Source organism: Triturus cristatus, chromosome 4_1 (genome assembly GCF_964204655.1).
Source record: "Triturus cristatus chromosome 4_1, aTriCri1.1, whole genome shotgun sequence".
Lineage (NCBI taxonomy): Eukaryota > Metazoa > Chordata > Amphibia > Caudata > Salamandridae > Triturus > Triturus cristatus.
The window spans coordinates 1,013,830,163-1,013,842,781 of record NC_140585.1 but is presented as its reverse complement, the minus strand read 5'-3'; the positions used below and the strand labels follow the sequence as shown (position 1 = coordinate 1,013,842,781).

General features: G+C 40.9%; 1 protein-coding gene across 2 annotated transcripts in view; it reads right to left on the bottom strand.

Annotated features, from left to right (window-relative positions):
* Positions 1-12,619, bottom strand: part of MOV10L1 (Mov10 like RNA helicase 1) — a 772,466-nt gene that overhangs the window by 615,832 nt on the left and 144,015 nt on the right. For both annotated transcript variants that reach the window (XM_085650694.1, XM_085650695.1), the window contains exon 9: positions 5,094-5,208. In XM_085650694.1, coding sequence (XP_085506820.1) covers positions 5,094-5,208 — 115 coding nt within the window. The remainder of the gene's footprint in view (positions 1-5,093; positions 5,209-12,619) is intronic.

Genomic DNA, 12,619 nt, shown 5'->3' with positions numbered 1-12,619 from the left:
AAAGGTTTAAAAATCAGGATCAAGCGAGGTACCATTTTTATCGGGAGACTTCGGGAAATGCTGGGTGGGTGGACATTTGTGGCTCCCCATAGACTCCAGACCTTTCCATCACAGAAATGTGAGTAAAATGTTTTAAACAAAGTTTGAAGTTTGCAAGGGATTCTGGATAACAGAACATGATAAGAGCCACAGACATCAGCCCATCCTGGATTTCCCTGAGTGTCCAGTTTTCAAAAATGTATAGATTTGCTAGGTGCACCAACGTGCCGGCTGAGCAAAAAAAGGGTCAATTGTCACTGGAAAAAATGTGATGCGACCAAGTTGCGTTTTCGCCTATCTCCTGTCGCGGGCACTAGGCACTATTTTTATCGGGAGACTTGGGGGAACAAAGAATGGTAAAACAAGTGTTATTACCAATTGACTTTCTATACATTTCTGCCTTCCAAATGTAAGACGATGTGTAAAACAGAAGTAATTTTCAAAAATGCCCTCTAATTCACATGCAAGTATAGGTACCCACATATTCGGAGTTGTGCAAATAACCTTTGCTTCAAAACTCCATATGTCGTTCCAATTTCGGAAATGCATAGTTTCCCTTGATATCTATTTTTCACTCTTTATATTTTAGAAAGTGAATTGCTGTATACCCGGTACACAATGAAAAACCCCGCATCCAGAAGGGTCCAGTGGACTTAACTGTACATTGCTTTTAATACTCTGTCATACTTAGAAGTAACAAGTGAAAACGCTGGCAAAAATGGCTGTATTTTTCAATTTGTTTTCAATATATTTTTATTTCAACTGTTACTTTCTATAGGAAAACCTTGAAAGATCTACACAAATGACCCCTTGCTGAATTCAAAATTGTGTCTACTTTTCAGACATGTATAGCTTTCCGCGATCCATTACTGGTTTCACATTAATTTCTACCACTGACTGGAAGGAGATTGAAAGCACAAAAAATGAGAAAAATAGGCTATGTCCCACTAATATGCTGGTGATTTTAGCACAGGAAACCCTTCATTGATACCATTTGCACAGAAAAAAAAGGCACTTTCTACTTCAGCACTTTTTACCAATTCCCCCCCCCCAACCCCCCCCCCAAAAAAAAGGTTGCTGTATTTTCCTTGGTCCCCTCCAGGGAAGTCCACAAACCCTGGGTACCTTCAGAATCTCCTTGGCATGGATAGCTTATGTGGAATAAAGTTATGAATCCCTTAGCACAAACTACCCCAAATAGCCAAAAAAGGGATCAGCACTGTAGGGGGCAGCAGTTAAGGGGCTAATAGATTATTTGAGGCCAAAACAAAGAAAAACCGAAGATATGCAATTTTAGAGTTTTAGGTAAAAATTGTGCTAAAAAGCACACAGCACCAACTGTGATTATCTGCTGGCGACTGAATGGGACAAAGTCACAAGTTCAGGCCAACCACGATTGAGCATGGGCTAGATACAAAGACCAAGTTAAGCCCACTGAAAAAAGTACCTTAAATCCTGGTTGCCGATCCTGGTGTTGCTTGCTTTGTTCAGGATTGATTCTGATGAAGCTGCGCAGCAAGACCTTGAAGGGCAGTTCTGGAGAGCTGTGCGGCAAAGCTTGGCGTGGTTTTGCATTGCTCTGCATCAGTTCTGATGAAGCGGAGTGCTGAGGCTTTGCTGGGCTTTGTGTTGCTCAGCACTGATTTAGATGGGGACCACAGCTGGGATGGCAGAGCACCTTCAGGCACACTTCCAAGGGTCCAGGACTGGGTAGCACCACTTGCGGGGTTCAAAGCGGACAGAGTCCAGGTGTTAGGTTTAAGGTGGTTGGAGACTTTTGTCACTAAGGCTCTGATCAGGGGGCCAGCCAAATAGCACTTGGAGTCACTCTCAGATGGTCCTGGGCTCAAGATGCAGGTCCAGTCCTTCTCACATAGGCAGCAGAGTAGCAAGGCATCAGATTAGCAGTCCTTCGAAGTCTTCTACAGGTCCAGCGTACTCAAGATTTGGGTTTGAGAGTCCAATATTTATGCTGTGGTGCCAGCTTTTAAGTAGGCAAAGGTTCTGAAGGTTTCGACCCCCAGAGGTGTTTGGAATTTCCTGCCTCCCTGCCCTGAGCTTGTCTAGGGACACAAAAGACTAATGTCAAGCTCTTTTTGAGTGAGCTCAGGCAGAGGCGTTGTGATGTGCAAATGGGGCAGTTGACAGCTTCTCCCCCATCAGAGATGGCCCATTCTGCCAACACCTATTCCCCCTTTGTCTTACTGTCTGGGAGCAATATACTCAGATCAACTGCTAGGGACACCTACTCATGTGACCCAGGATAAAGGCTGTCGGCCCCAAATGGTTAGGGTAAGAAAATGTCAACTGTCAAAAAGTGACATTTTCAGAATTGTAACTTAAAATCCAACTTGACCATCAAACAGGGCTTTAAATTACAATTCTTTAGACACCAAACTCAACATTCCTACTTACTCCCCATTGAAAGTTATCACTTATTAAATGTAATAAGGGTACCCAATATTATCCTAAGGGAGAGGTCAGCCTTGCAGTAGGTAAAAACAAATTTAAGAGGTTTTCACTACCAGGCAATGTAAACATTAAGAGTACACGTCCCACTTTTTTAAATGCACTGCGCCCTTTCCTATGGGCTGTTTAGTCCCTACCCTAGGGTGTGAAAATGTATTTAAAAGAAAGGTTAGGCCTGGCAAAAGGTCACTTGACTAGGGACTTACAAGTACGTAAAATATGACAACTGAGTGTAAGTTAATTTTACGTGAGAGACGTGTGGTGCAGCAGCCGACTCCAGAGCACAGGGTTCACGGTTTGATCCCTGGCAGCATCATGTGACTATGGGCGATAGCTCACTTAATCTCTCAGATGTCCCCCAGCACCTTGAAAACTTTAAGCGTGTGATATGTTCGTGCTCTACAAATAGGAATTATTATTATTATAATAACATAATAATAGCATAATAATAATAATAGCACCAGCACTTTAGCACTGGTAGTAGTGGTAAAGTGTACAGAGTCCTAAAAGCAAAAAAAAAAAAAACAGGTTCAGAAAACAGGAGAGTGAGGGCAAAATGTTTGGGGATGATCCCCACCCTGCAGAGAGGGCCAAGTCCGATAATGTGATTTTCACTTTTACTAGCAAAGTTGGTGAGGGTATTCAATTGTAGCTGTAATGAAAGCATTCTAACCGCATATATGACACAAGATGATGGGAGCATGCTAATTTGGTATGCAAAATGAAGAAAATCAGTTTCTCAGAAACACTACCAAACTATTCTCTTCTCCAAGAACAAGCCCTTATGCACTTTGAGGATGTAAGATAAAACGAGTCCCTTTATTATTAGGAGTGGCAGTATGGTGCTACCATAAGTAAGACTCATACAAGCAATACTGAGGGGCATCCTTTAGTTAGATGACATATTGAACATTCTTGGATAAAGTATCATAGGGAACTACACATGAAGCTTGGTCACCAGTCACTGTTCACACGGTCAGAACATCCAAATGATACAGAATTAAAAATTGTCAGTCAGAACTTCTTAGCACAAATAGAGATAGTGGGTCTATCAGTCCTAGAAGAGTATTTGCTTAGGTTACTAAGAGAGAAGCCTCCTCACATGATTTAATTCTGCTGTGGACCACCATGTTAGATTTCCCCTAAGAATGAATTCTCTTTGAAATAGTCTATCCTTGTCCTTGTGACAAGCCAGCACATAACAACTGAATAGACTTTGTTCTCTGAATTGTGCTAGCAATAATCTTAATCAGAGCTATGTGCTTGAGTTTACTAAGGCCAGTTTATGTATCTTTACAGATGCTGACATCATGTGTGCTGTTAATTTTATTGCACAGTTATTAAAAACCACTTCAAAAGGGATTAGATACAATCAAATCAATAAAATAACAGTGCAAATTAAAACGTTCTATGTATAAAATTGGGATTTACCCACCAACTTAAAACAAAAGTATATAAAATGGAGTTAAGGCTCAAGAAAAAACTTATTTAATTTGAACTAAAAAAATCTGCATAACAGAGCATCATAACACTGCACACTGATCATGTCGTTTTTATACAATAGCTACACTTTGCATGTTGAAATGGCGTATCCTACAGAATGCTGGATACTATGAATATAAATGCCAGTTTTATATTTAGTTTCAGTATAGATGTCACGGTCATTTATCTAGAAGGCCACCTACTTTAGTTCTACATCTATTCACTTAAAAAATGACCGAGGCCCTAGCTAGTCCAGAAAGTCACATGTGTTTAGTACTAGATTTTGTTCCAGCGTATAGGTGGAAGAATAGATCGGGTATAATCTGGTCTGGTTGGTGGTTCACTAGCATCTAATTAGAATCATCAAGCTGGTCAAATCGGTGCTCCCAGACATCAAATTAGTAATTTTTTTATCTGAAGCTTCCCCTAGCATCTGTGTATTGTATACTTTTCATGAGTCTAGCAGCAAGCGGTGATGATTGGGGGATAAACAGGCAGAAATTGCTTCCTGGCAAGATCTTATATGTGTGTGTTGTTATGTAGCCACATTTCTAATGCGCATCAGCTGCATAAAGAACAGCTTTAGAGGTTCTTTAATAAATGAAAACTGTGCAATTGAGCGTAGTAATTAAATGTGTTTTTATTTTATATCACGGTTTTATTCAGTGTGATATTGCTATTGCATTTTTAGCTAAATAAATTATTTAAAATTCAAATTTTGAGAAATGGTTCGAAAGAATGCACCTTTAGGCACACAAATTACCAAGAATGACAATTGTGCTACCAAACTTTAGACAAAAGAAAGCTTTGCAGGTTCCAATCGGTCTGCGAAAAACACATGAAAGTGAGGGGTTGCATCACCAGAGGCTATGTGAGGGATTAGCCAGATACAATTGTGAGGTGATTTGAGTCCACCTGCCGCCCATAATTTCCAAGTGTTAAGAATCCCCAGTCAAATGTAGCATTACCAGCTTTGTCCGTTAAGCAAAACCAATTGTAAAGCCATGGATCAAAAGAGACATACATTCACAGTAAATTACTTCAAAATACTTAAAAGGCATAAACTCAGGCAAACATACTTAAATATATGCAAAGAGCATTACCTCTGCTACACAAGGCTCAAAAACAAGTATATCCATTTTCTGCTCCACACACTTTTTTAATCGGTCAGGAATAGTAAATGGTGGGATAAAGCTAGGGAGCTGCCTTCTAATATTCCTATGTAAAAACAAAGCATTGTTACAAATTAGCAACATGTTCAATACCGAGTGAAAGCATTATTACAGAAGAAGTTATGCTTAATAAGCATTCCAAATCATCATTTGTCATAAGGAAATTGGTCTTTAAAACAAAACAAATAAATATTAAAAGGGTACATTCACTTCACACACCTTCACTATATCTTTCCCAATAAGGCAACAGAACAGTTTGACTGTTAAGGGTGTACCCCATGAAATCCACAGTACAAAGAGCTAAGATCAGCCAGCTATGCAATACCAAAATGTTGAATTTTTGTTAGCTCCAGCCGGGTCAATATCTACTCAGGAGATTCATTGCTGAAGAAAAGTCACATTTGCAGTCGCAACCCATGTCACTATTGTGTCTGTAACACTGGCTTATGGAGATTACCAAATCCTACAACTTTATCTCACGGAATATACCAGCAGTAGGCGACCTACTGGAACACATAACTGTTTTCAACCCTTCATCCTGTGAACAATGGTTAACATGTAGAATAAAATAGTTTTCATACTTGCCTCTACGAGTTCTAGAGCTAAAGAAGGCCTAAAAACATGTTTTATCTTTCAATAAATTGGCCTTATATATTTAAATTGTAAGAAAGCATCTTTAACAAAAATGTGTTGGAATTCATTAACTTTCAGTGTAATCATTTATAAAGAATACAGACAGTAAGCATATGTTATAAATGTGTTGATACAAAATCATTGCATTTTATAGCCCTTAAGAAATGTATGTAATGCAACCAGACTTACACAAAATGTACTGAAAAGGGAATTGGAGATGCAAAAAGAAAAACATGTCTAAAGCTTAACTCATTTGGAGCCTCTGACAGCCCCTCAGAAAAAAAGCAATTTTAAAGCGAAGGCCTGTCCACAAACCACTTCTTAACTCCCTAAAAACTAAAGTATTATTCATTACAAAAAGACCAAATAAACCATTCACTGTCAATCAAAAATGTTTGTATCTTCAGAACTTGAAATTTGGGAGGTATTAACCGGCATGTATAAAGTGAAGAAATCGACGTGGATGGGGCAGCTTGACCACGGTGGAGAACACTCATTACAATTTTTAGCTCTTACAGACAATATCAGTTTGCAAAGATTGATTCATCTTTTCATTAACATGACAATTCAATTCACTCCTTTAGTTTATTAGTTTCTTGTGGCCTGTTCCACAAGAAACACATAAAATGCTGCACCCTTCTTAGAGCAACATGGTGCCCAGTTGTGCCTAACTTTTGTAATGGTCCCTCATTGTGTCTGCACTCTAGCTGTTCATTGGCACTCAAAGTTACAGTAGCACCACATCTGCTGATGGATGTTTATGTTTCATTTAAAATGGCATACGTCTTTCTGAGATGATGAGGAAGATATTTATAAATTTACTGAAACTGCCTCCTTATTTCATTTTTTACTATCATTCTAATTTCCATTAAAAAAAATCATGAGAGGCAAGTGTTTTCGGTCACAAATCCCCAGGGCACCATTTTTCAGATGGTAGTAGCCAGGGTATTACGTTGGCTGGGCCCTTCCAAGTCTCAGACCTGGTAGTTATTTAAAACGGACACTGAAACGGGACCCTTTGGGGCCCTACATTCATCTCCTTAACTTCGCTGGCAAATAACACTGATCAATTTCTAAAAAATGAATGTAATTTTTTTTTTAAATCAATCCATGTCACCGATTTAGCTCCTATTTATATTTTAGAAGTTTAACTTAATCCAACATTCCCTAAGAGTGTTAGCTATTTTTTCAAGGTTACTTTTGTGAATTTTTTTTATCGTGTAGTGAATTACTCTTCTATACCGCTTGTTTTGAACTGAGTTGACTTGAGGTAGTTACAACAGACCACGATCGAGACCTATGGAGGGGAGGTCAAAGGCAATTCAAGTTTCTCACAGTGGGTCAAAATGGTGCTCAGAATACATGGACATGTAATTTTTGGCATCTCTGTTGAAAACACATAGCAATGGCCTCATATTCCAGTTGCACTCATGATCCTCTGCAAATGGGTGTGAAGGAGGTACACAGTTGTCAATATATTGACAAGGCGTAAGTGAAAGAAAATGCAATGCCTATAGGTGGGTGTTGTGTGTTTGGGGATGGTGAACTGGGGATGGTGAACTGAACGAGAGGGGAGGAAGTGCATTCAGGAGAGAGTGGAAACAGGGTGCCAAAGAAGAAAGATGTGGTGTAAGACACGCAGATGGAGGAGACGTGGAGAGAAAAAGGGTGTACATGTCTATTATACAGTGAACCTAACAGGAGTGATAGACACGCTGAAGACCACTACCCCCTTCTACAGGCCTCAGAAATGTTTAAAACACAGCTTCAACTAATTATAGAATTATTTAAAACAAAATCATTGTTGTTACTCATTTATCTTAAGCTGCTAATGACCACTGACAAAGCCATTAGCCCTGGCTGGTTTTATGTGCATGTCTATGGTGTTATAAAACTGAGTGCAATAACAGAAAGCTCAGAGAGGCACCAAAATACCACTTGTTTGGTACACTATGAGAATCACATAAATTTAGTTTACATGTTTAAGTCACCCTCCTTAATTGCATAGGCACGCCTCTTTTAGAGACCTCCACTTGGTGGAAGCAACTTAAAATTCACTGCAATTCCTAAAATGAGTGTGATACTGAGAATAAATTATTTACATTCTGACTAACATTCACTATTGTACTATGTATGTGCTCCTTTAATATCAATCTCAGAAACAGTAATTTCCCCAATGCGCTACAAGAAAGGCTCTTGTTGTATCAGGCAAAAATATAAACTGATTACAAACATAAAAGCAGTTATGATTTACTTACCAACCAGCGGTTTAGTAACAAAAAGAATCACACATCCTAACAATTTCAAGGATCTGATATACTTACAATAGCAATGTTAACCGTGGAAGAGGGCACTGGTTACTGACAGCACCCAAGACAATAACCACTAGTAATAATATTTCTTAAAATGTGTTAGTTGCTTTTCTCTTGACCCCAATAATATAAATTCCTTCCTGATCAGTATTTATGTGGGACGAAAGGGTTAATGAATTGAACTTTGGCAAAGAAATTCAGAAGAACTGCCGCAGCATTCAGGACCCCACTCTTTTTAAAAAAAAAAACGTGAAAACATTCCTTGTTAATTAATCTGGCCCGTTCCATCTCTCAAGGTTCGCGCCGGGACACTCTTGGAGTATGTGTGCACGGTATAAATATAAATAACATAACAAATTTAAATATTCTTCTTAAGTGTAATTAACAAAGTTAATAATTCAATAAATCGTGAACAGAAATTCATATATCCACATTGCTGAGGTAGGTTGACAGTGAACACAGCCATATTCCCAGATAAGTCTAAAATGTTTGTTTTCAATTTTATAAACGGACTTACAGAATGTATACTGTGCGTTTACTTCCTCTAGACAGGAGAAATAATATTAGTTAACCTTTAGGCTAGTCACTTGACCAATGAATTACAGCTGCATCCACTAGACATTCAAAAATTGTTTCGTTGTCTAAGTAGAACATAGTTATGGGTTATAATTATGGCAGGCCAACTAATGGTGGGTGAGAGGCTGAGCGGAGAGAGTAGTGGCTGTACAGGCTCTGCAGTAAAAAAAAAAGACATCTAGATCCTGCTGAATGATTGTTAGACACTTCAAAAATTATTAGTGATAGAATGACCGGGGGGCCAGCTACAGTAGATTAAGGTGGTCGAGGCTCATCTGTACCCGCAATGTAAATTAAGTAACAGGAAAACCATATCTTCTCCCACAAGTTTGTTCCGATAAACTGGGACTCTAACATGTGAGCTGGGCTATGGTGGTCTAGTGCTCAACTTGTGCAGAGACTCATTTGAATGGGGAAACCTCTATTATACCTCAGAGGAATCTACAATAACATTTGATGACGAGATTGGTGTTTCAGCTCAACTGCTCAAGAACAACAATCTCAGTTTCTGCCATAAGTATATATTACATAGATCCATATGCGGTACAGTACAACTAATTTGAAATATGTGAAGTGCAGAGGATGCAGTGATCACAATTACAACATATAGGGCCAGATGTATTAACGTTTTTTGTGGGCGCAAATGAGTTTTAGACTCGTTTGCGACTGAAAGAAATGTGTGGTCTTGTCATTGTACATTCCTTTCCCCCCTTCCTCCTCCTCCTCCTTGGTAGATTCCTTTAGAGTTCACAATAGAATGTTGGTGTTCTCTTTTGTGGAGAGTGGATGATTGCAATAAACAGTCCTATGTCTTACCTTCTTGCGATTGCCTCATTATTTGGACTACAACATAATCCTATTTTGCTAGTCGCAAATTAATGTGCGACTCGCAAAATAAGATTATTGACTCGCTATTAGGAAGGGGCGTTCCAAGGGCGTCCCTTCCTAATAGCGATTCCTGAAGCTATATATGAGCGAAAACAATCGCAATAACACGCAAACAGGAAGGGGTCCCTAGAGGACCCCTTCCCCTTTGTGAGTGGCTCTAAATATATTTTTTAATGGCAGGCAGTGGTCCCAGGGACCACTGCCTGCCCTAGAAAAATGAAACTGAAAAGTTTAATATTTATTTTTTAAATGCATCCCATTTTCCTTCAAGGAAAACGAGCAGCATTTAAAAAAAACCTGCTTTATTTAAAAGCAATCCCAGAAATGGTGGTCTGCTGACCCCAGCAAGCCACCATCTCTGGGAATGCCAGCCATTCCCAATAGGGTCGCAAATTGTGGCAGGCTCATTAATATACATGAGGCATGCAATTTGCAACCACATTGGGAATCGCAAACAGTGTCTCAGACACTGTTGCATCCCAATTTGCAAGTCGCAAATGCAAATTGGTGGGTCGTACATCTGGCCTATATTTCTTAAGACACTGTACAAAACAAAGCCCAATGGTTGTGTAAGTTGTTACAATACATAAAGGGTAGTTCAGGAGATTCAACAGTCCCTTATAATTTACTCATCAGTGACAACTAATTGGGAGAGATAGTTGATGTTTTGACCCTGATTTATTCAAAGGATCTCTTTATGATGTAGTCATTTGCCTAACACACGGTAGGAGACAGAAACCCAAGAATCCCAAATTTCATGTGCCCAATCAATTTGTGTATAAGGAATATACAATTTAGTTAACATTTATAGTAACCACCACAGTATGGTGTCTATGTAGATCTTGGGTGCAGATAACCTTATCCAAACCAGGACATGTGAATCCCCATACGAAAAGATTCCCAAGGACCTATAGCCCAATTACAATCATCTATCATAAAAATATTTATTCTAAATGTGCAAAGTGCCAGTACAGAAGACTGCTGTGCCACCAACACCTGCAGTGCACATAATGTGGTCTAAATAATCACCACATGCCACATTTCATGGTCTGCATAACCACTAGCTAAATCATCACATGCTGCTATTAAATCTATCACAGAGTGTGACAAACTAACGGGAAGTAAGTACCAGAATCCCTAAATCCTCAACAGACCCTATGAATAAATCAGGGCTGAAACCTCAACAATCCCTCACAATTGGTTGTCACTGATGAGAAACATATAAGGGACTGTTGATTCGCCTGAACCACCCTTTACTTATTGTACCAACTTACACAAACACTGAGCTTTTGTACAGTGTCTTAAGAAATATATGTTGCAAATATGATCACTATGTGAGCACTGTGATGTCCTCACATATTTTACATTCAATCAATCAATCAATCAGGAGTTTGTACAGAGCGGCTACTCACCCGTGAGGGTCTCAAGGTGTTGACGGGGTAGTGGGGGACGAGAGGGCTGCTGATCTATCTGGCGTGGAGGTTCAACCAAAAAGCCAAATCTTGAGATCCTTCCTGAATTGGGACAGGGATTGCCTGAAGTGGAGGGGCAGGGTGTTCCAGGTCTTGGCGGCGAGGTAAGAGAAGGATCTTACTCCGGATTTGGTCTTGTGAATCTGTGGGAAGGTGGCCAGGGCAAGTTGGGCTGAGCAAAGTTGTCTGGCAGGTATGTGGAATGAGAGGCAGTGGTTCAGATATGCTGGTCCTGCATGGTGGAGAGCCTTGTAGGCATGTGTGAGGAGCTTAAAGATGATTCTCTTGTTGACTGGGAGCCAGTAGAGTTTTCAGGGGTGTTGTGTTATGTAGCTGCGAAGGGGGATGTTGAGGACCAGTTCTGTAGTTTCCTGAGCTGTTTTGGGCGAGGCCGGCGTAGAGTGCGTTCATGTAGTCGAGTTTGCTGGTGATGAGTGCATAGGTGACCGTCTTTCTGGATTCTGCGGGGATCCATCTGAATGTCTTTTGAAGTAAGTGGAGCGTGTGGAAGCAGGAAGAGGATACAACGTTGATCTGGCGGTTCATTGTGAGCGAGTAGTTCAGTATGATGGCGAGGTTACGTGTGTGGTCCGAGGGGGTGGTTGCCAGTGCGACTGGCCACCAGGAGTCATCCCAGACTGAGGGGGGGGTCGCAAGATGAGTACTTGGGTGTTGTCCGAGTAGACCTTGAGGTATCTATCTTTCATCCAGGTGGAAACGGCCTTCATCCAGCTGTGAAAGTTGGTTCTGGTCGAAGTGGGTGAAGGAGAGGATCAGCTGGGTGTCATCTACGTAGGAGAAGGATTTGAGCACAGGGTTTCTGATGCTGGTCACGAGGGGCCCATGTAGATGTTGAAGACGATGGGGCTCCGGGAAGAGCCCTGGAGAACTCCGCAGCTGATCAGCCGGTAAGGAAGGAGTGGATTTAGTCTAGGGCCTTGTTGCGGATGCCGGCATTGTGGAGTCTCGTGATTATTAGGGTGCAGTGAAAGGCGGTATCGAAGACAGCTAAGAGGTCCAGTAGGATTTTGGCTGCGCTCCAGGATGGAGCGGATGTCGTTCGTAGCGGCGAGGACAGGGGTCTCGGTTCTGTGGTTACTTATGAAGCTAGGTTGAGAGATGTCCAGGACGTGATTCTCTTCAATGAAGTTGAGCGTTGATGGCCTTCTCGATGACCTTGGCTGGAAAGGGTAAGAGGGAGATGGGTCTGAAGCTCTTGAGGTCTGTCGGGTCTGCAAATGACTTCTTTAGCAGGGGGTTGATATCTGCATGTTTCCAGTCATCGGGGAAGGTGGCAGTTTGGATCAAGCAATTGATGGTGCGGCGAAACTCTGGGGTGATGGAGGTGGCTGCTCTATGGAAGATGTGATACGGGCAAGGGTCCGATGGGGCTCTGGAGTGGGTGCTCTTCATGGTCTTGAGTGTGTTGTCTGTCAAAAGCTGAGTCCAGTTGAGTCCAGAGGATCTCTTGGGATGTGGCGTGATTGCCAGAAGTGGCGACGGGCGTGGTGGTGGGTTCTAGATGCTGTTGTAGATTTGTCTGATCTTGTGGTGGACGAAGGTGCAGAGTTTGTTG